Consider the following 24,454-nt stretch of genomic DNA (forward strand, 5'->3'; position numbering starts at 1 on the left):
TTTAATAAAAATAGAATAACAAACTATCTAAATTTTCAGTTCTTTAATATGCATTGACACAATTTTAACCCGAATACTATGTTAACACAACTAAAACCTAAGTCATCAATAATCTAATAGAAGAAATAAAAAATCCGAAAATTGAACGTAACTAAATAAAATAAAAGAGAAGATTTAAACTTAATTTCTTAGCCTCTTATCGAATGATACAATTCTTTCACCTCACTTCCTTCAATTGCCCAAGGGTGAATAAAAGAAAAAGAATATATTTTTATATGGGATGTAAACTCTTGGAATAAAGAAAATAGTTCTTTTGAGTATTAAAGGGGATAATAACTCCTCAATTAAAATACTTTAATGCCTACTTACCCCAAATTATCTAATCATATTGTGTCTATCATATAATTTGAAATAGTTTCTCTTAAAATTTGAAATTTGAAGGATGAAAATCCTATTCAATTGGGTTTTCAAATATTTTGTTTATTATATAATTAGATGTTATTTTATCTTTAATTCAAAATTATATAATCAAATAATAAAATATAATCCAGATACCTAATTAAATATTTAAAATTTGATATACATAATTTTATTAATCTAAAAAAGTAAAAAAAAAAAATTATTTGAAATTCAATATTCTAATTTTATCTTATTCATAGTTCTTTTGGATTGAGGTCATTCTTGGTTGGTATTCAAACAATAATCCCTATGGGATTGTTGTTCTTACAAAATTCCCTCTAACTAGAGTGGGTTCAAATTGAATATAAGAGTGGTTTGAACTCAACTCAAAGCTAGAAAATACCTCTCAAACTAAACTCAAGTTAGGGCTACCCTAGCTTGAATTTAGCTCCCTCAAGCTGAGCCCGGCGGAAATAAGACTCCAGATTAAGTAATTTCAACATACTAAGTCAATTAGACCGTCACCATAAACAAGGCATCCAGAATCATTAACTGAAATAAAAGTTCTAAAATAGTGTATTTCAAAATATCAAGTCAATTAGACCCTCAACAAGGGGTGGATCTTGAGTTCAGCTCGATGTTTGACTTGAATGAATTAAACTCAATCCGAAGCAGTTTTATCTACTGGGTTATATATTGCATTTTGCATCAAGTTCAGATTTCTCTACCAAATCACCATGAACCAAAAAAAAAAAACAGAACCGTTCTAACATTCATAAAATTTCTGAGACAACAAAAACACATTAGATTTGACAAGCCAGGAACCCTGATCAAAAAGCATAGCATCCAAGGAAATACAAGAATAGATATAATTTGTGGTGATTTCATGTGATAAGAATCTAGCATTTTCCTTGCTGACTCTTAGTTGAAGATTTTAGAAATATGAACCTCAGCCATGTCACTCTCTAAGAGAAAATTTATGGAATCAGGAGATGTGTAAAGACGGGGTAGGAAGTTGACTGGAAAGACTTACTAGAAACCTAGGAATTTGTCGTTGGTGTGGCATCTGTTTCTGATGATCCAACTATCTCCTCTAAAGCTTCCATATCGATGGCCATTTCATCATCAATATCACCCTGCTCTACCTCTGCCATCACCTCGTCCCTGTCTTCAACTATAGGTTCAACCCCATTCTGTATTGAATTAGACTGCAAGTGGAGCTCTTCGCTTGGTTTTTCTGCTTCATTTGGAGTTTGAATCATCGCTTGTGGATATGGATCAGTACAAATAGTCAATGTGGATGTCACTGACAAATTCTGCAAACCAACCAACGTCAAAATAATAACCTGGAAAATATAGCAAGAAAATGAACAAACGTGAACCAAATAGCATGATGCATCGATTCTCTTTAATTTCAGAGTTCATGGCATCTTTATATTTGCAATATCACCAATCTTTTGGCTCCTTCTATCTATCGAGTAGGGCACACCATGACTTTATTTAGGGGTGTTATCAACCCCAATCAAAGAGTGTTTGACTCGAACTTGACTCAATAACATTAAGGCTTAGCTCGAGCTCGCCAAACTGAAAATTTCTTAACTCAAGCTCGCCAAAGGAACATCAAACTTAAGCTCAGCTCATAAAATTACATTTAAACCTCTTAATCTTCAAAAATTATATTTAAACATCATAGCTTATATATTTATCAATAACCTCATTCAAACTCAAGAGTAAAATTCTAGGGATGTAAGATTTAAAATTTTTAAAGGTTTACTGATATTTTATTCAAGTCAAGTCATAAGCTCGCAAGTTTATCAAGCTAGCAAACATCAAGTTTGAGCTCAACTTGAGAGTTGAACTCGAGCTCAACTCACTTACACCCCAAGTTCATTGAATGACAGTGCCAAAAATTTTTTTAAAAAAATGAATATATAAAAATGTCTTATCAACCAACATACTTTTTCAAGTGCCAAAACAAGCTTTGAGAGTTTTGGATAAATACTCCGAGCAGCCAAAAGGATCTGTTCAATACAAAATCCAAATTAGAAGATAAGACAGACTCCATAAGTATTGAAGGTTATAGCTGGATAATATCTAAAACAGATATCAGAAAAGTATAGTAACCAAACCCTAGACTTTGTTCCCTGCTGAAGCCTTTTCTTCCTCTTTCTTTTTTTTTTTTTGGGTAATGTTTGATTTGCAAATTTCATAAGGTAAAGGATCCTATCAAGCTTGCAACCATATTATTGATCTCCTTTTAAAGGTCCAAGCAGGGTGAAAATTAAAAAGAAAGAAGAATCAGGGAACAATATTTGGACATTATTGTCAACTTTCCCAATATTTGGTAAAATGGGCATGTTCTCAATAAATATGAACAACTATGTATGAAAATGTAGACAAAAGATAGTAACCTCACAAAGCCTCTGCAGGGTAAATGGAGGACCTTCATCGAAACTTAAAAGTGCTGTAAAGCATAAAGAAACATATGTAAATAGTTGCAAGACAAATGAAAAAAAAAAAAAAAATCATAGAACACACTAATTTGGTAAAAAGAAATCAATGTCACATATATGTGGTCTCTCTTGTTCCTATAAAAAACAGATTAACCACCTAATCTTTCCATTCTCCTCAAACTTTTCTATTTTACCACAAAAGCAAGAAGACAGGTGACAGATACCAACTCAATCAATTAGTTATAGGGTAGTCCCCCAAGTTCAAGCCCTTAACAAATTCACTTCAATCAAACACAAGCCACATAAGGAACTTGGCTTATCTATTTGTCACCGACATTGCACTATCCATAACTCTCACAGTTTGCCTATTACTCATCTCAGTACAGCATAAAAATGCAGACATATGGCATAACAAGAAAATTACCTTCATCAAGTCGCTTCAACAGTTCAGGGTAAGTTTCTCCTACAGAAGCAGTCTGCTGTTCAGTAGTCATTTTTGACTCGGGATATTCTAGCAGGACCTTCATGATAAATTCACAAGAGAAAGGAATTAGGATCAGCTGTAAACTAAAAGATTGCAGGAACAATGGTGTACACTCTTCTACTGGAAGATTTTAAAAATCTGCATGTGACCATTGTCAAGTAACTTGAGACCCACATACTAGCATACCTCCCCATACCTGCTTCAGCTGAAAGGATAGCATGCTCTTCAGTTTGTCCCAATCATGCCTACAGTAGAATACACTCTATTACTCAACGGGAATCCATATTTACCACTGCATTTACCCTTTTGGGTATTTTAGTCAGAGCAGATAAAAATAAGACAAAAACACGCGAACTTCCAAAGTACATGGCCAAAAAGATATTGAAGAGCAATTAACTATATATATGCTGCACACAGTTAAATACTAGTACTAAATCATACAAAATCAGTACCCACAGCTCAGAATTTAAAAGGACAATCATGGATAACAAGTCCTCAGAATGGTTGTAAATTAATAACATGCAGAAGTTGTACAAGCACCACCAGATTTCACCAAATTTAATCACAATCAATTTAATAAACAAAAAGCAGTGGTACAATACTTTCTCAAGACTTTAATTTTAAAAGGAGTTAAATCCTTTTAGCAGGATTATTGCTCTGCAGCCCAACCCCATAGACTGGATAAGCAGAGGCCTATCTATGACCAGGAAACTCTAACACTACTCATTACCTTGCTATTAATATCAATATCAATATGAACTACCTGATTGTATTATGACGGTAAGTTCAGTATATGCATCACAGAATCCAACATTGGACTATATAATGATACGTTAATTAGTATCTTAAAAAGAATAATGTTGTTACTAGGATGGCAGAAAGAACTAATAGGGGCTTGAGTTTCTCTTGCTTCCATTGAGTTCACTCAAAGACTGCTGTAAATGTTCTCCTCTTCCGTTCTTCCTCCTTCTCATGCTTTTGTAATACCCTCTAGTATTTTCCTACATCTATCCAATACAGGTTTAATTGACCTGAATCATATTTTCTTGCTTGCCTTGATCATTTCTTAACAAGCAACAATAAGCCCTATTACAACCTTAGCACTCATTATCTCATTAAACCCCACCTCATCCTGATTTTCAGATTCCAACCACTAAATAACCACCAATATTGCACCTTTTAAAAACTAATCGAATGACCCCTAACCCTTTTCCCCCAAATAAAAATTTTCCAAAACTCAGATCATCACAGAAGCAAAAAAGGCACTATGCAAATGTATCTCATAAAGCAATGACAAAAATGACAATGTTGAAAATCATGATTGAGTAGAAGCATTCTGGTGAATGCCAGACCAAGTAGTGGCACTGTAACAGTGCTGGTGCCGCTGCCCACTGTTGATAACCAAGGTGAGTGCCTTTACTTACAAGTATGCAGGCAATGCAACTTGATTTAAGAAACCTCAGAACAAAAGAAGATAGCCCAAGACATTTCATCAGCTGGACCCAAAGCTGACCTTTAATCACTTATTTGTGCTTGCAGAAGTAATAAAAAGGGAGAGAAATGTCTTCTTCTGGTCAAGCATCTAATAGATATAACTCCATGAGAAACTGCTTTTATAAGGATCTAATGGTAAGAGTTTAAGACAACTTTTAAAGTCCCAAATCATTATTAACTGTCTCCTCATTTCTCTAGAACAAATATTTTTTGGATTAGACTTCTCTTTCCTCAGATGGTATGATCTTAATGAATGAACAAATTGATGCAGACTGTTTTAATTGTCAAACAAAATACTCTATAAAAGCAATATATTGCTACAGAACTTTACAGTTATTGGCTAAGCAAACTACACCCTATTCATATACTAACTACTGCCATGTCAGTTTGAAAGATGATCAAGATGAAAATAAAGTAAAAGGATTTCTAGGTAGACAATGGTACCATAGGCAATCATAGTCAACACAGCAAACATATGAGTATGTGTTTGTACTTTTCTCTTTTGGCTGAAAGGAGGTGTACCATTGCTTATGCATCATATGCAACATAATATAGTGAAGAACAAATCAACATAATATAGTGTACCATTGCTTATGCATCATACGCAACATAATATAGCGAAGAACAAATCATTACACAACACAAGCACTCAAATTGCCATGCACTACTATAATAAGGGAATATGAGTAAGTCATACCAAAACTTCCCACTGGATGCAATGACTTCCAGTGTGCGTCTGACTTCTTCTTCATTAAAATCAGGGTTTGGTTCTGAAACTCTGAAATCAAGTAGAACACTTGGTTAGTGTTCTCAAGAAAGAAAATTCTAGATAAGAAACACACTTGAAGTTTTTTCTGGAGAGCATATCATAGGTACTCCCAGTGAGTGCTTTTCATAAAATGACTTTCACCCAAAAGCTTTTAAAAAAGGCCTTCAACACAAACAAATCCAAAAATACCCTTTATATGCTAAGTAATTTACAATAAAAAGTAAGATTTATTCTGAATCCAGTACTATGCAACAAAGTAGTAAGTACCCATGGTTCAAGACATCAGCATCCATTTTGTCATGGATATGATCAACTAAACGCTCTTGATCAACTGAATGTTCTTTATCAACTACATGTTCTTTCTCAACTGAATGCTCTTGATCAACTAAGTGCTGCTGATCAACTGAATGCTCCTGCTCAACTGGATGCTGCTGATCAACTGGATGATGTTCATCAACTGACTGCAAAGTGCCTTCCTTTGATGCCATCCACACTGGATGCGAAGTTGAGAAAAATTTTAGATGCCATCCACGCTGGATGCTAAGTTGACAAAAACTTTAAGAATTCATGAATTCAAACCAATTAAAACAAGGATAAGAGCAGCAGTCCTGGAACCACTGTCAGGATCAAAAATTCAAGCAAACACAAAATCATATAATCACACTTTTTACCATTCCAATTTCTAACATCCAACATCAATTTGATACCTAACATAACAACGTATAAAAAACAACATTAATGTGGGCAACTATGTATTGTTCCAGCAATATCAATTGCCCAACCTACGGTTAGTAGCATTCTTATCACGGCCCATAGTTCTTAAGTAGCTCGGTACTATAAGTGACAGTATAAAAAGGCCTACTGAAATAGCATCAAATAAACAAGCAAGAGAGAAACAGCCTAAATAAAATTTCCCGCTGAGACGATTTCACAAACAGTCGGCGTGCTGTCAAAGCCGATAAAACGAAACAACAAAGAGAAAATATTACGAACCTCTGACAGTTTCGGTTTCGTGACGAAGATGAGAGCTTACTGAAGACTGGAGAGGCTGGACCTGATTTGGGGCGAACGCGACGAATCGGGTCGTGCTGGCGATCTGACGAAGATATAGACTAGAACTGGATCACTGAAGAACCCAGAAAACATGCGAGTTAAACTGAAAATTGTAAAGCGTAAAATACAGGTAGATCCCCAAAGGTTCAAGAACTGTAGTATAGCCCTATACTTTTAAAAGTGAAAAAATACATTACTAGACTATATGTTAGCACTAGACTTGAACCGAGTCTGTTCGAGCTCGAGTTACTAACCAAATTTTTTAATTAAAAATTTTAATATAAAACGACGTCATTTTGATTAATATATATTAAAACGATGTCATTTTAATAACAAAATAGTTAAAAATTTGAGTTCAAAATGAGTCAAACTGAATTTGAACCGAATTTGAGCTTGACTTCCACAAGTTTGAACTTGAGCTCTACTATATATAAATCGAATTGAGTTCAAACTTGACTCGGCTCAAATCCAACCTTGCTATGTTTGAATTATCAAAGAAATTAAAAAAAAAAACTAAGAAGTTGTGCACGTAAAAATGTATTGCTAGACTACGTATAGGTTACAACATCGCATGGTTTATTGATTACTATGTACCAGTTTTTTTTTAAATTATTTAATAATGTCAAAGACAAGATTAAAGGTGGATTTAAACCGAGTTAATTTAAATTTGAATTCATATTTAATTTGAATAAATTAACTCAAAAAGGGCTCAAATTAAAGTTTCAATTTGATAATTTATCTCGAGTTTGAAGATTAATTAATGTCGTTATATTAGAATTCTCCTTATTTAGTTATTTTTTTCTCTATCTATTATTTTACTTTCATAATTTTTCACTTTTTTATTCATAATATCACTTATTATTTTTCGAGTTAATTATTTTAAATTTGAATTGAGTTTAAATTAATTTTTGTTTGAGCTTGATTCAACTCAAATGCACCAATAAACAAGATCTTCTATCCAAGTTTTTGAGATATAGTTGGTTGATCAAGTTCTAAATTTAGTCTTAATTAAGTTTTCACTTTGGGCGTCCAAGAGTCATCTAATATAGATCAATTAGAAGGAGAAGGAAGGTGAGAGAGGATATCTACTGGAGGACTAGGACATTTTCCAGAGTTCCATTTGGTATGTTTAAGGGGATATTTAATAGTTAAAAAAAAAAAAGAGCGTATTGAATTAACTAAGGTTACATTTAATTCAAGTTGCTAAAATTTAAATTCAAGTTAAGATTAAATAAATAAAATTTGATTTAAATATTAGATTCATTTTAATAAAATAAATTATATTTAAATCGATCTAAATATATATGTTTAAACTTGTTTAGATAAAATTCAAATTTAATTACTTTTTAATCAAATTTATAGTGACTTTTTCTGAATTGGAATTAATTCAAACTGACTCTTGTTTGGATTCAATGGCGATCGAATTAACCACCTACATAACCATCCACAAGAAGCTGATGAAATCAATTGAAACTCAAGCCATCACAAGTTGTGGCAGATAATAGGTCTAGTAACCCATCTTTCACTGGTGACGTGGCATTATTAGCAGAAACTTTACTGCTGACGTGGTACTGTCAGCATGAATTGTACCGTCAGTACCGTAGAGAAACCAAAATCAAACTAAATATCCTTCAAAATTACTCGGGCGGGAGTTGCAGCCATTTTCATTTCAAATTCTCTCTCTCTCTCTCTCAAAGTCCAACTCACTCAACTCTGTAACCGTTGAACTCAGGTTACTCTCTCTCTCTCTCTCTCTCTCTGTCTCTCTCAGAGTCTCGATCTTTCATTTCTTCGTAATTAATCGATTCTCCATATTGAAGTTCGCTCCATTTATTTATTATTTTTTTAAAATTTCAACTTGCTGATCTGACTGTATATAGTTTCGCCAGTTTCAGATTCTCCGTTACTGACAATCTGAATGTGTAGCTGATAATCTCAGCTATTCTCTCTCTTGATCCTTCGTATCTCTTTTTAATTAACCGGTATTACTTATTTGAGATTTTCAAGGTTTAGCTCGTTCGATTTACTTGTTATGAAAGAGATAACTTGAATGTGTATAGTTTTTCATTTCAGGTTCTTTGAGAATTAGCTCGTTCTGTTTATTTCTATTTTTCTTTTTCATTTTTGAAAGATCTCTGGTTGTGATTGCTGTAGGTTTAGGTTTTCATTAGTCAAATTTGAATGGTTTATTAAAATTTACTTTTGCATTTGGTTGTGTGAAAGTTCATATTGATGAATTGTTTGTTTACTCAGAGAATTTGAGTTTTAAAGGAATTGTTTAGTTTTAGTTGGGGTTCAGATAAATTGGGTTTTGATCTTCGTTGGATTGATAAACTTTAAGCAATTATAAGTTATGAAGTGAGTTTGAGTTTTGAAGGAGCATAGGTTAGTCTACAATGTAGTTTAAAGAAATAGGATTTTAGATTTGGTGGGAATTAATTTTTAATAGCCTTTTTTTTTTTTAAAGAATTTTTCATTAATGAAGGAGATTCAGTGAATATGACTAGGTATGGAAGTTGGGTTTTGAAATTTGTTGAAGTTTAAAGCTAAGTTTGGGCTATAGTTAGTTTGTGCAGAGACTTAGGTGTTTTGATTGGCTGCTTAAAGATGGGAGTAGAAAACTACCATGTAATTGAGCTTGTAGGTGAAGGGTCCTTTGGGAAGGTGTACAAGGGGAGACGGAAGTACACAGGCCAGGTACTTTTTCAATTTCTTTATGCTGTTGTCAGTAGTTTATTTTCTAGTGTAAGAGCGTCAATTTTCTTTGTTGATTTCAGACTGTTGCAATGAAATTTATCATGAAGCACGGAAAAAGTGAGAAAGACATACACAATTTGCGCCAGGAAATTGAGGTATTGAACTTACTTTGTTCTTGTATGAAATAAACCTTTTTAATAGAAAAAGGGTTTATTTTCTTTCTTAAGGGTAGTGATATATCATTTGGAAAAGCTAGAATCAATAAGATGTCTATGGTAGAGTAAAATTCATTGTGCATTTAACATGTCTAATAGTGCTCTCAAAAATTCAAATGTTATGCCTTTTATGTTAATTTTACATTGCTTTGCTGAATAGATAAAATACTTTTTGCATATAAAAATATTGTTCCTTTTGAAGCATCTTATAGGTGTTTCCTGGAAACCACTTTTTTGAGTACAAAAGGTACTTGAAATGCTCTGCAGAGATGCATTTGATTAGTTTGCCCCCTAAAAAGCACTGTTTAAGTATATTTATAGAAAGTGCTTTCTACTGATGCACTACTAACTCATGGAGAGAAAATTGTATAGAAGACTTGGTTGCCCCTTGCCACTCAAGTTCTTTCCATATTTAGCAAAGTAGTTTTGTTTACCATTTGTCCATGAGAATTTATCAAGTTTGAAAGTCCTACCCTTTGTCTAATGGTGATAACAATTTATTAATTTCTTTGATTTTTATTGCAGATTCTAAGAAAGTTGAAGCATGAGAATATAATTGAAATGCTTGATTCCTTTGAAAGCCCACAAGAGTTTTGTGTTGTTACAGAATTTGCACAAGTAATCTCTTCCTTTCTCCATTATGTGCAGCTGTAAACTATGGATTTATGCAATGTACTTGCCCAGACTGGTGCATTTTCCTTGAAATGTTTTTGTATCATACTGTAAACTTTTGTATTGTTATTTGTCCCAATGCACAGTGAGGTTGCTGTTACATTAGCAGACATCTAGACTACTTTTGTAGCCTCTATTATCAATACTCTTTTCTCTACTTGACATTCAAAATAACTAATATACCCAAAAAGTTTTTTAAAAAGCATGTTCAAATGGTTGAGACATTGTTGATGTGTCTTGATATGTAGGGTGAACTATTTGAGATTCTTGAGGATGATAAATGCCTCCCAGAAGAACAAGTACAGGCAATTGCAAAGCAATTGGTACATCCCTCTTATTAAATATTGCCTACTTATTAACCATGGTTATTAATTGATTACACAAGATTCAAGTATCTGTTCTTTTGGCTTTGAATTTGCCCTCTCAATCTGAATTATCTGTTTAACAAACTGCAGGTGCGAGCATTGCATTACTTGCATTCAAACCGCATCATCCATCGTGATATGAAGCCACAAAACATTCTTATTGGCGCTGGTTCTGTTGTCAAGGTTGAATGGTTTAATAACATACATTTGTTTTAAAATTTTCTTATCTGTTTTTTTAACTGTCATTTGGCATAAGAATAATTCATATGTGCAATTTTATTAGTCTAACATTATACTGTCTTGTGTAAAGCTGCTTCTAATTTTAGTTATAGTTATTTTTTTTAGTTTAATAGTTTGAGTGTTCTAGTGTCCTGATTATCCCAAGCAGCAGCTCTATGCACTAAAATGGAGAGCTGGATGATTCACTGATCCTATAATTTCAACTCTGTATATCATATTTGTAATACTTATCTTTATGGATGGTTCAAACGGTTATGGGACTAAGAATAATCATACTTGACTTTGTGACTGTTAGTTGAAATCAGTAGAGAGAACATTTTAAATGCTAAGGATCTCAATAAGCATATTTCATTTTCCAAATAATAAATAATAGTCTAATGTTATGGCCATCTTGGCCTAGGATGCATTAATGTATGCTTGCTTCTTCGTTTTGTCAATTGAGGCATTGTATCTAGTGTTTGGAATGCAATAACATAGTAGAGGCAATCCAGATAATTTCATCGTAAGCTAATTTAATTCCAATATAGAATCTATAGGTTCCTAGGAAATGCATTGTGTCAATTTTTGTGGAGAAAAATACAGAGTTTTGGCAAAGAGCTACTTACTATTGGTGTTTAAAATGAGCTAAACAATCAATTTCTGATGGAATTCAAATATCTTGTTTTTTGCTTATCTATTTGAAAGTAATATTTCAATTTCCATTGGTGTTAGAAAGTCTATCCTAACTAGGAGCACTGATTGTGTGGTGAGGACTTTAAGTAAAAGCACATAATTGCTAGATATCATGACTTTGATGTTGAAAGACAGGAAAAAGTAGAAAACAAGTATGGTTTTAGTTAGTATATGAATCATAATATTGCTTGCAATGAACAGATCTTAACGGATATAAAGATATTAGATTTACAACAGGCCATACTACTGCCTACTTATTTTCAAATCCCAGCTGCTTTGCCTATTGATGTCTCTCACTTTCTCAACTAAGGGGTTGCTTTGGCTAGTCTAGGGTCTCACAAACTCAAGCAAATAGACCTTCCTCTTCACTTTGCTTTGCAGAAAGGTTCATGTGCATTCTTGACTCTACTCTTGTATTTCAAACATTGACTTTATGAAGAAATGTTTCCATAGTTTGATCTCTGAACTATAATCACATGAGTTACTAACATAGCTTATTATGATTTTGTTATTTATGGTCATATTATGTGTCTCACTAAGGATATGTTCTACAAATTTTCTGTGTTAGCTAGTTTCTAATGTGTATCCTCTTTTCCATGTCAGCTTTGTGATTTTGGGTTTGCACGTGCAATGTCTACAAATACTGTGGTTTTGAGATCCATAAAAGGTCTGGATGATCTCAGTAATTCATGTGTTTTTCCTTTTTAAGGTGGAAGTGAACCTAAAGATTCTAGGAATGCTGAGAATTTTTACCACTGTCTTTATTAATGAATTTCAGGAACTCCTCTATACATGGCTCCAGAGCTGGTACGGGAACAGCCCTACAACCACACTGCAGATTTGTGGTCCCTTGGAGTTATATTGTATGTTAAATCATTTTTTTAAAACATTAAAAAATTCCCCTGATCTTACTTCATACTATCTTTATTGCCTAATTAATTGGATTTTATCGTATGCTCATTTGTCTTTAAATTTATTTGTACATGACAAATTTAAGTTCTCTGTACCAATCAACTTTTCAATTTTAAATTTATATTGTTGATTTATCTGTAGTTATATTCGATTTCATTTTGCTATATGACTTAAGTAACATTAGAAATAATATCTGATTTGAAAATATAGTCCATAGGTTTGATAGATTTCTCTTTTATGTTTTGCACTTTTGCCAGATCAAAATTCTAGATATCTATGGTAGTTTATCTATTTATTTCCGCCTCTCTTTACTTTACGTTTTAAAATGTCTAGGACAGGAAGAAGGATGGAGGCACTGAATTGGTATGCCTTCAGTGTCTTCTAAGGCAACTCTATGGTTGATATATAGTTCAAATTCCTTAAATTCCTTCGGCAATTAGTTTGAAATTTTGGTTGTTCATCTTAAACTGAAGAATTTTTCATTTTACTAGGTATGAATTATTTGTTGGCCAACCACCATTTTATACAAATTCAGTATATGCACTCATTAGGCATATTGTCAAGGTATATCGGTTCAAATCTTTAATGACTTTGTGCTTTCCAGCTCACCTTTATATTTGCAAACCTTCAAGCTAAGTTACTCCTTGTAAACCAGGATCCAGTTAAGTATCCAGACGATATGAGTCCAAATTTCAGAAGCTTTTTGAAGGGACTGCTTAATAAGGTTGTTTTGTAACCCAAATGCACAGTTTATTTGGTGACTTATTTTGATTTATGATCTCTAAACTGAGATCTGTTATCATATGAAATAGGTGCCACAAAGTCGACTCACTTGGCCTGCCCTTCTTGAACATCCATTTGTTAAAGAAACCTCAGATGAATTGGAGGCTAGGGTAATGTTAGCTTATATTGATGTTATATTCTCTTTATCTCTTAGATCTATTGTGGATTCTATTTTCTTCAATTGATGATAAATTTTGAGAAACTTTATTAATTACCAAACGATCTCCAGGAGTTGCGTGCTTCAACTGTTCTGGTCAGGGGATGTGATGCAGCATGGAAGAGTGAAGGAAATGCTAATCAAACATCTAGTGGTTTGACTCTTTCCAATTCCTATGAGTACAGAATTTACTTAAGATATTTAGGCTCTAGCATTTTTTTAACACTCCAAATTGTAATGTCAAAGGTAAAGGCAATTCTCCAGTTGCTTTTCAGAAGAATATTGCACCAGGCTCACAAAGTGATGCTCAGTTAAATAATTCTAACACAACACAAGGCAATTCTTCACCTCATGAGGAATTCCCAGGATTTGCAAGTCCTACCGAAGTTAAGCCATCAGGTGAAAGGATTGCAATTTAACAATGGAGTTGCAAGTTCATATTATTCAACTAGATATTGTTTAGCTTTACTATTAATCAAAATTATTAGTGTCATATATTTGCACATAAATGCTTTAATCTTTACATACCACATCCATTTGTTATTTGTCTTCAGGAAACCAAGTATTGAACAGATTGGAAAATAACTCACGCACAGTTAAAGGTGCACTAACAATTGGTCAAGATGATGAAGCAGTAAGACTTATATTGCAACCACTCAAAAGATGGTCCAAAGGACCCAAAAATATGAGGTGAAATCAGGCTTCAGGCCTCGTTATTTATTTATTTTAGATGTGACAGTAGGAAATATTATATTTCAATCAATATTCTTTGAAGTTTTAGAACAACTCTAATTTGAGCTTCATAGTTGATTAAGCTGTTAGTAAGCAGCTTACTCAATCTCTATTTGTCTTATGTCTAAAGAGAGATCATGAAGTTGAACTTTCTATATAAATATAAAACATAAAAAGGGAATGTGAAAGTTGCAGGAATAATATAGTTTTTCTCTGAGGGACTGTCTGTTGTAACATATTCTCAATTATTCACACTTTTGGTGATGGGCAGAAGTCTCCTACAATGATCCTTTAAAATGATTAGAAAATCGGACTAAAACTATGAACTATCCGTGGTAGCAGTTTAAGCTCATTCCAACATTTGCTTTTTACAGAGGATGAGCCAAGGATATATAGCACATGTAGGGATCATTTGTTGGGAGTTCGATAAAAAGATGCTTTATAATGTTACTGACTTACCTCAGTAGACATTTTTCTGGAAACTAGTTTTTGTGGCTTATTAAACCATTCACATGTTCTTGATTCATTATGATAGATGCCTAGTATGTTTTATTGGCAAGATTTAACTTCTTTTCAAACACACACAGGGAAGAAGATGTTCTTAATTCAAACCAGTCGCTGAGAATTCTTTCAAACCTAGTTGCAGCAGGTGCTACTCGTTCTAGTGAGCTGCTGGATGTAATAATACCTGAACTTCTTGATTTCACAGCCACAATAGTAAGCTTAAAGTCTTCAGAACTCAATGACCTAATAGTAAAGGTATCTACCACCGCTTTCTATATTTGATTTGTAATCTTCAATTGAACTGTATGTGTCATGCCTATTTTGCATGCTACTTAAAAAAGGGATTATCTGTGGACATAATTCGATTGACAAAATCATCACGATCACAATTAGCACCTGAACTGTAATCCAAACTCATAGGCTCATGAAATTTTTTCATTGGTTATGCACTATATGTTGAAAAAACTGTGCAAAATGTAAACACTGGATATAATTGAAAAATATTATAGAATTTCCAGAAAATGTGTTCTCTCTTGGTAAGTATGTTGTTTTCTTAATTTAACTTGATGGAATTCATGCTGACATTACGTACTAACTTTGCTCCAGGCTCTTGAAAAGTCCTAAATTAATTTGTTGTCTATTTTTTTCTATGATGACTGATAATGGTTGCCAAACTGTGATTCTCAACGTTTGCAGGGTTTCTCAATTATTAAAATGCTGGTTGACAACAGTGGAAGCAGCATCTCCACTTCATATTTCACGCACTGGGTTGCCATAGTGGAAATTTTTTCACAGGTCATATGCTTTCTATAATATAAAATGACCTCCTACAATTTATGTGCCTTCTTCCAGCTCTCTCATCCCGTTTATATATAGGTTGTTTCTTCCAATGAAGATACTTCTGGAAGGGTTCTTTTTGAGTCTACTGCTTGCATCACAATTATGTTATCTAAAGTAGCCCAGGATCTTAAAGCATCCCGAACTCCTGCTTCTGAGACAGTTTCTGCTCCCGTGGTTAATGAAACACTGAAACAGATATTAGACCATGCTAAAACATCTGGTTTAGTGGACCATTTGTGTCTCTGTTTAGCAACATCAGGCGCAAGTCTCAGTGCTGGTTCTTCAAATATGTTACATGCTGCATGTGAAGCATGTAGGGCTTTGTGGTCACTGATAGACACACTGGAAATTCATTTTACAAAGGAAAATGCTGTCCTATTTCCTCTCAATGCTTTCCGGAGTCATTCTTTACTTCGGCTTGACATCAGGGACCCTGACAGAGGATCACCAGTTGGGATGGAATCAGCAAGAATAGTTGATGCAGTGACAAGAGGGTTTCTCCGATCAAAGGCTGTGCAGTTTGCTATTAATCATTGCCTGCATCAACGGACAGAAGCAACATTGTCTGCTGTTGTTCAGGTATTTGTTCCTAGTTTCCTGAAATTTCTTCTTTGCTGTGTAGTAACAGGAGATATTGGTCATTTGAGATTATTCAAGTAAATTTTGTTTTCTTTTATTTGCATCACGCTGAGATAGTAAATGCTCACTTTCCATATAAATATATTTTTTTGGTCAATTTTCAGCTTTTATCAAGGTGTTGCCTCCGTAGTGGAATTGTTCCAAACATACTTTGTGGCCTGCCCAGTTCCCTCCCTGTTACTACTGTTGTCAGTGGTGGAGCAGATGGCACTGTTGTTGCAGAGATATTCTCTATATTATCTCTATGTGCTTCGTCTTTAAATAAAGATCAACAAATGGGCGAAACAAATAATGTGAAGTACAAATGGAGCAATCCTTGTGCCCTAGTCCTGCATTCCTGCCTTCTCCTAGCAACAGTTGCTCAATGTTTGAAGTCAACTTCAAGAAATTCAGCACTGTTTATGCTTACAACCACCCCAAAGAAGCAGCTTTCTCGACTCTCAATCCTTGCACATCACTTCTCTTCGGATGATAGAATTAAAGCATCTGTTCAACCTCATTGTGCATCAGCCATGCTTGCTCTAGCATCCATTCTATCCCTTGAAAGTGGTGCTTCTGTTGAGTCTTCCATCTCTGAAATTGCAGTACCTTTGATTCCTCGAGCTGCCTCACTTTGTGATCACCTTAAGATCACATCAGGTAATTCAGATGAAGTCTGCTTTAGTGACTCAAATAGTATTCTCTCCTATTGGCATGGTCTTAGGGATGGATGCGTTGGCTTGTTAGAATCCAGACTGAAATGGGGAGGACCATTAGCTGTACAACAGATGATTGCCAGTGGTATACCCCTTCTTCTTATTGATTTACTTGCCAATGGTGATACTCCTCAAGAAATTGACAGCACGAGAGATCGAGTAGGGTTATCACCTACTGGAGTTGTGTCAGCAATTTCATCTATATGTCACTGCCTTCCGGGTGGAGTTTTAACTTTTCGTCAGATTTTGCTTAAGAATGAACACATGAAGCTCATCTGTAACTTGGTATTCGATGTTCACCTCAAGCTTGTGAAGTGCTGGGGTGGACCTGGTGGAGGGAAGGATGGAGTTAGGGATTTAATAAATGCAGTAATTGATGTCTTAGCATTTCCCTTCGTTGCTGTACAAAATGCTCCTAGTTTGCCCTCTGCTACTGCTTCTGTAAACAGTGGGTTTATTCTTAACATGGGTTCCCCAGGTGGGCGAGTATGTATGGAAGACAAAGAAATGGTGAAAGCGATCGAGGAAGAAATGGGAAAATATATAAGGATCCTTCTAGAGGTCAGATCTCCTTCTCCTTTCTATCTTAGGCTAGGGAATGGAGTGGTGAAAGCTTCTTGCTTTTGGGGTTTTTTTTTTGTCATGTTTTTCAGAGAGTGTTGGCTATTTGGAAAATTATGTCAACGTCAAATTTTTTTTCTTCTTCCTTTATGGTCTTTGGTAGAGGAGACAGAGGATAAGCTGCATTTAAAATGTTTTATTACAGATTTACTGGGGTGTTCCTAGTGCTGAGAGACCGGCACATTGCTAATTCGCATATTTTTGAAAATTTCAGGTTGGGGTACCAGTCATTATACTTCGTTGCTTGGATCATATGGATTTTAAAGATTTGGGAAGGCCTGTTGCTTTTTTTGCCAAAATGATAGGACATCGGCCCCTTGCAATTCAGCTTGTGGGCAAAGGTTTGTTGGATGCAAACAGAGTGAGAAGGCTGCTTGATAGCTCATGTCCAAGAGAGGTCACACTGGATGTTTTGATGATAGTTTCTGATCTAGCTCGTATGGATAAGGTTAGGTTCTGTTTCCATTAACAGTTTTTCAGCTCTCAATTATACAAACTTTTAACTCATCATTAGTGATTTCAGTTTTATCGCTCAAGTGTTCTCTTATCCTGCATTATCTTCTAATTTTTGCATAATTTATTAGAACTCATGTTTATGATGCACTTAGTTAGATTTGAAAAGATATGAGCTTGCAGGGTTTCTATGAATACATTAATGGAGCTTCCATGTTAGAGTTCCTCAAAGAATATCTCACCCATGAAGATCCCAATGTGCGTGCCAAGACTTGCAGTGCTCTCGGCAACATGTGTCGCCACAGCTCCTACTTTTATACTTCATTGGTAAATCTCTTAGTGCATGCTTTAAACATATGAACCTGTAGATTAATTTTGTTAACATGTCCTTGCAACTTAATGTGATACTGTCTAGGCAAAGCATCAGATTATTGGACTCCTCATAGATCGATGTGCTGATCCAGACAAACGAACGAGGAAATTTGCATGTTTTGCGGTACACTTTGTTCTTTCTGAATGTTGTTTTCATATACTTTTTAACTTAAATTTTCTGTAAAACAGATAGTACATTTCTCCCATTACGCTCTCAAAAATTAAATTCACAGTTTGCTAGATTTGTAATGACATAGCAAACCTCATTTAATTCCAGATTGGTAATGCTTCCTACCATAACGATGTGTTGTATGAAGAACTGAGGAGATCCATACCACAGTTAGCAAATATACTGCTTTCAGCTGAGGAAGACAAGACCAAAGCGAATGCTGCTGGTGCTCTAAGTAATCTTGTTCGCAATTCCAACAAGCTCTGTGAAGACATTGTATCAAAAGGAGCCATGCAGGTTCGTAACCGTGCTTCATTAAGTGTTAAAATAAGCATTTTTATTTTTATGGTGATTCAAACCTGAAAGCAAGTTTCTAAAAAGGAAAATATAAATGATCTAAAGTTTACAGTATGAAACTTTAAATACTATTACCAATCACCAGGATTTCCGTGACTTCATTAATTTTTCATATATGTTGTTCCTGAGATCAGTCTGATAGGCATTTTCATTTATGTTTCATATTCCGAATTGGATTTGTCCTTGTAGCAATTGAATAAATGGCCATTCTAACCAACATTTTGAAACTTTTAAGCAGGTTCTTGATGAATTTTTTTTGCAAGGTCTATAAGAAATTAGGACATTAACAGAGTCTGTATTCTAGTTAAATCTTTTTGAAAGACGAGACATTTATGCTCATGAATCTATGATTCCTTTTGATTGTTATGGTACAGGCTCTGTTGAAGTTGGTTGCAGACTGTTCAGTAGTGGCCTTAAACCCAAGTAGGAAAGATGCAGTAAACGAGTCTCCTCTAAAGATAGCTCTATTTTCATTAGCAAAAATGTGTGCGCACCAACCCTGCAGACACTTTCTACGATCATCAGAGCTTTTCCCAGTGATCGGCTGCCTTCGCCAATCCCCAGAATCCACCATTGCCAATTATGCCTCAGTTATCATCAGCAAAGTTGGTGATGCTACAGGTACGACAGCATTACCAAATTGATATTATAATAGAAGCCCTATTGTCTTTAAGAAAAATTTTCCACTAAATCACTAATGGTGATTATAGGGTTATTCTGATTTAAAATTTGGACGTAAAGAGAGATCAATTAGTAAAATGTGATTGAAACTATAGATAGTGTATAGTATATATATGTATGTTAGTATGTATTGTGTTTATATGAATTGAACACTCAATCTACCAAGAATAGTTGAACCTCTAAATTTATGCCACGTATTATGAGAGATGTCTGCCACAGTGAAGTTTCAAATCAAAACCTTAAAATTTTGAAATTCGATATACATTGTTCTGGTACAATTTTAATTGAAAATTTTAGTTGTTTTTCTTTCATATTTTTATCTAAATTTTTTTTATTTCTCGCTAAAAGGCTATTGATGTCCTTAAATAGAAATAAAATAAGATGATAAATTAGTGGTTTTATTGAATAATTAGCAAGTTCTAATAGGTCGGTCATACACAGATACGTCAATTGCATTATTTGTGGCTAGCAGAGTTAATACAGGATAGAGTATATTGATAATTCATAACCATCATCATCTTCTTATTGCTTTCAATCTTCAAGTTTTTTGGCACACGCATATCATATGTTGCTTTAATGGTGAGCAATTTCGGAACATAGTCTCAGCATTCCCCTGTGTAATGACAGAAGAAAGAAGAATAATTATCATTTGCAAAACTCAACTTTAAATATAGTTATGAAATCCAGAAGACAATAACAGGCTAGGAAGATAGTTTTCTATTAGATTTGAAGTTTGAAGACTAAGAGAAACAAAAACCCTAATTGTAGATTGCATATTTATATTAAATGTAAAGTAACATGCAATGGTTGAGCTAGAAATAAAATGGTGCATAAATATTGGACTAAAACTATTGGTCAATGCGCAAAGAAAAGGTCCATCCACCGAACTCCATGAAAATCCAGATTTTAAATCACCACGTCATCACAATCTACCAATATTATATATGGTGTGATACATTTGAGTGTATAGTCACATGCGTGAATTGAATACCTTAGTCAGACCAACAGATTTGTTAGTCGCAACCATGGTTTTGAAACCTGAATTTAGACCGATCAATTCAATAAATCCAACTGAAAATCCAGAGCCCAACCCCATATAGGAAAGTTTAATTTTGGATAAAAATTAAGTGTTTTTGAGTTTATCAAACCAGAGTTAAAAGTGATATATGTTCGTATTAGTCTCTAAATTTGAAATTCAAAACTTAGCTTAAGTTTATGGTTTGAGTGGTTTATTGATAAAATGATAGTATTTTTCTTTAATAATTGGTAAAATAATGTTATTTTTAAAATTATTTGACATGATTTAATTAAGTTAAACTCAGAATAAATCAAACTACAAGTCAAATGTGGGTCAAATCGAGCCATTTTTTTGTTTGAAAGATATATTGAGCTAAACCCTTTGTAGTTTAAATTTAGTTTGGCTTTAAAAATGAATTGACTCTCTTATCTCGAATTTGAGCATAATCAGTTTTTGCCACTGAGATAACTTGGTTCATATCAAACCTAGTTTTGACATGGTCGAATTACTCAAACTGTCCCAATTTGTAGTTCAACCATTGGATTAAAGTAGTCCGGTCTGAAGACATTGTTCCTACCGGCACAAAAAAAGTGGAGAATGAAACTTAATGAGTATTGAAATGAAATGAAAAAGTCTCACGAGTATTACCATCGCCGAATGCACATTCAGTTGCACACAACTCGCGGCAGTCGGTTCCACTAGGTCGCTCCTTCGCACACTCCTTTTCACAGCTTCGAAGGTCTGCAATTTCTTTAGGTTCCGCCTCAATGACCTCATTATTCACAAGGATTGCATTTGCAACGATTATGCAGCAAACAAGCATGCATTGAAGACTTCTGCTGTAAGCCATCTTCAATCGCTTTGTTTTTTCGTATTAATTATGCTACGGTATGTCTTTTTATTCTTTAAAGTTGTTCGGAAATTTACTATGTTTGGCTTTCTTATACTATATGTACCCAACGTGCAATAATTATACTCTCTCTTGTAACTCTGGTATGGGATCTGTTTGGATAACTAATTTATTCGAAATACTGTTATTTAGAATTAAACTAATATTATGAATATTTATTTTTTATATATAAATAAATATATATTTATATATATTTATCTTTACTTAAAATAGATACATATAATTTTATTATTACAAGACTATGATTGCGCTAGCAAGCTATGACATCAATTTGCAGCTTAAAGAAAGGAGAGCCTAGTTATAACAGTTTTTTAAACAACAAAATTATGTTTGTTCACTTTGTGGACCCAAAAGACTTATTTCCACATAAGGTGTAGTGAAATCTCAAACTCCTACTTTTAATTTTTAAAAATTTAAATATTTACTTATAAATTAAAATTTGTTAAATTTTTCAATTAAGATTAAAGATAAAATTATTATTTAATAATAATATTTAAAGTTTCTATCATTTTATCCCTTTGATTTGAAAAACTAACAATTTTCTCTAAAATTAAGTTTTAGAAAATGATATACCTAGGGTTTCTAATTTCATCGATGAATTTTCTGTCCCTCCCGATATTGTCTCTCTCTTCAGTACTTAATATCTAATTGACAATGTTTGGATGCGACAAAATTCAGACAAAGAGTTTTAACTTTTCATCTAGATTTTGTTTGGGTTATATCAAATCCAAATATCATCGATTGAATATTACGTATTGAAGGGAGAAACAACATCGAGAGGGAGAGAGATCAGCCATCGTTGGTCAGAAATTCGTCGGTGAAATTCAAAAAATCTAGGTAAAGGGGAAATATCACTTTTCAAAACTTAATTTTGGGAGAAAATTGTTAGTTTTCTAAATAAGGAGGTAAAATGATATAAATTTTTGTTTTTTTAAATATTATGGGTAAATAACAATTTTACCTTTAACCATAACTAAAAATTTAACAGATTTTGGATAATGGGTGTGTATTTGAGTTTTTGAAAATTGGACGATGGGAGTTTAGGATTTCACTATACCTTGGGTGGGAGTAAGTCTTTTGGCCTTTTGTGTGTATAAATAACTATATAATTGATGTTTGTTATCATGTAATTGAATAATTTTGAATTAAAGATAAAATAATATTCAATCATATGATGATATATATAAATATAGGGTTGGACTCAAACCGAGTTAACTCGAGCTCAAAAACCGGCTTGACTCAATTCGAATTTGTTTACTTCAAATATAAATCAAGTTCGAGTTAAGAGAGTCGATTAGTTTTAAAATCAAGTCGAACTCAAGTTATAAAGAGTTCAATTCAGTTTGACTCCTGAGCTGGATAGATGGTTTAATTCGGTTCGAACTTGACTCGTGACTTGATTCGAATTATGTTAAATAATTGTTAAACAATGTTGTTTTTATCAATAAACCATGAATTTGAGTCATATATTTGAGTGATGAATTTGAACCATAAGTTTGAGCTAAACTCAAACTAAATTCAAATTAAACTTTAACTATTCTTAATATTGGTTCAATGAATTCGAACTGAGCTATTTTTATTTAAATCAAACTCAAGCTAAAAGATGTTTAGACTTGACCTAGTTCATATTCACATTTATATAAATATATATCTATTTATATACTCAAAGTAAATACCCATAACACTATTATTTTTTAAAACTTGGAGTTGGTCGGGCTTTACCAGTCTGCTTATTTAAATAGCAATCAAACCGGTGGGTTGTCTCAATCATTATTGAAACAACATGTAAAACAATTTTGACAATTTGATTCTCATATAAAATTTGAAGCACATTTAATCAAAATTATATTTAGTCAAATGATCATGCGTGACTTTATTCATTTGTAAGCTTTTAGATTTGAGCCCATACCAACTACAAAATTTTACCAAAAAACTCATTAAATCGTTTTTATAAAACAAGTCAAATTTAAGTTGGTTCAAATTAAATAAAATTGATTTTTCACTGAGTTTGAGTCTTGGTTTATAGGTTGTGATCCAAATCTTTTAGGTTCGAGCCAAATCTTAAATTAACTTTTATTTAAATTTAACTTAAATTAAATCCAGCTCTAGCAGAACACAAATTGATATTGTTTATAAAGTAGGTTAAAAAATTCTCGCTGAAGTTAATCCTGAACAGTGTTCCAATTGGCAATCCACAGCCCATTGAAATCTTCTTTAAAGTAAAGATATCTTAAAAAATAACTAGTGATAAGGCAACTCTAACTCATCAGTCCGCAAACTGAAGAAGTTTTTCTAAGTCGTGGTCACAATTGTATCAAAAAGGAACTTGTCTGGATCATTTTGTAATCCTTCTATAAATAAGGTACCATTTGAAAAACATGATTCCCTCTCATTTGAATTCAAATCACGAATATAAGTTAAAATGATCTTAATTCAAGAGAGTGTAAACGTACTTATCCTTCTGGTTTTTTCGGGGCTCATGGATTCTGATTTCGTTGGAGATTATAATGCAGCGTCAAGCACGTTCTTGATAGAAAGAAAATTAATTTCCAATTAAATTTTCTTTTTATTTGGTGAAAATACATAGAACTAACGAGCGGTGAGTTCTGTTGAACTGACTGTCCAGTACACAATAATACATGGCGAATCGTTTCGCTCCAGTCCACCATCAATCTAGTAACCGGCCACGTCTCGAAATGGCAGGCACGCTAAAAGCCGTGCACCCAGTATTTTTAACGGTCCACATAACACCACGTGGATGCACATTAAATAGTTTAGGTCAAGGCAGCGCCTGATATTGTCAGTCTATCTAACAAATATTATTATTAATTTAATTAATAATTTATTTTCGGAAAAATAGAAAAATGCAAGGTACCATCCAGCTAGAATATATATAAAACTCAATTCGATATGACTTTAGTAAAAACAAAATATCAACAAGAGATCTATGCAGTAATATTTAAATTTAATTCAAAAATAATTTAATTTGAATTTAATTTGTTTAATATTAATTTAAATTCGAGTTTTGATAACTCAAAATAAACCAACAACAATAAATGAGATTAAATTGGTTATTTTTTATTACTTTTGTTTTATTT

General features: G+C 33.4%; 2 protein-coding genes across 5 annotated transcripts; one reads left to right on the plus strand and one right to left on the minus strand.

Annotated features, from left to right (window-relative positions):
- Positions 1-1,146: 1,146 nt before the first annotated feature.
- On the minus strand, positions 1,147-6,798 carry LOC123205121 (serine/threonine-protein phosphatase 4 regulatory subunit 2-like). The gene is made up of 8 exons (XM_044621944.1): positions 6,593-6,798; positions 5,867-6,092; positions 5,528-5,608; positions 3,533-3,581; positions 3,277-3,373; positions 2,811-2,863; positions 2,358-2,420; positions 1,147-1,715 (listed from the first exon to the last, which is right to left on the minus strand). The coding sequence occupies exons 2-8, from the start codon at positions 6,085-6,087 to the stop codon at positions 1,440-1,442; spliced, it is 840 nt and encodes a 279-aa protein (XP_044477879.1). The 5' UTR covers positions 6,088-6,092; positions 6,593-6,798; the 3' UTR covers positions 1,147-1,439.
- Positions 6,799-8,276: 1,478 nt separating this feature from the next.
- LOC123205143 (serine/threonine-protein kinase TIO-like) lies at positions 8,277-19,621 on the plus strand. Of its 4 annotated transcripts, XM_044622013.1 has the most exons (24): positions 8,327-8,384; positions 8,542-8,634; positions 9,216-9,349; positions 9,430-9,504; positions 10,090-10,182; positions 10,485-10,559; positions 10,692-10,784; positions 12,117-12,180; positions 12,292-12,376; positions 12,917-12,989; positions 13,081-13,149; positions 13,238-13,318; positions 13,438-13,519; positions 13,612-13,764; positions 13,920-14,055; positions 14,685-14,856; positions 15,298-15,396; positions 15,478-16,020; positions 16,185-17,336; positions 17,611-17,844; positions 18,033-18,176; positions 18,265-18,345; positions 18,499-18,687; positions 19,122-19,621. In XM_044622013.1, the coding sequence occupies exons 3-24, from the start codon at positions 9,260-9,262 to the stop codon at positions 19,389-19,391; spliced, it is 4,053 nt and encodes a 1,350-aa protein (XP_044477948.1). In that variant the 5' UTR covers positions 8,327-8,384; positions 8,542-8,634; positions 9,216-9,259; the 3' UTR covers positions 19,392-19,621. The 4 variants fall into 4 exon arrangements, with proteins under 4 accessions (XP_044477950.1, XP_044477951.1, XP_044477948.1 ...); XM_044622015.1 differs by lacking the exon at positions 8,542-8,634 and having other exon boundaries at positions 8,277-8,384; positions 9,229-9,349; XM_044622016.1 differs by lacking the exon at positions 8,542-8,634 and having other exon boundaries at positions 8,300-8,384.
- Positions 19,622-24,454: the final 4,833 nt, after the last annotated feature.

The sequence above is a fragment of the Mangifera indica genome, unplaced genomic scaffold (assembly GCF_011075055.1).
Source record: "Mangifera indica cultivar Alphonso unplaced genomic scaffold, CATAS_Mindica_2.1 Un_0002, whole genome shotgun sequence".
In the NCBI taxonomy this organism is placed as follows: domain Eukaryota; kingdom Viridiplantae; phylum Streptophyta; class Magnoliopsida; order Sapindales; family Anacardiaceae; genus Mangifera; species Mangifera indica.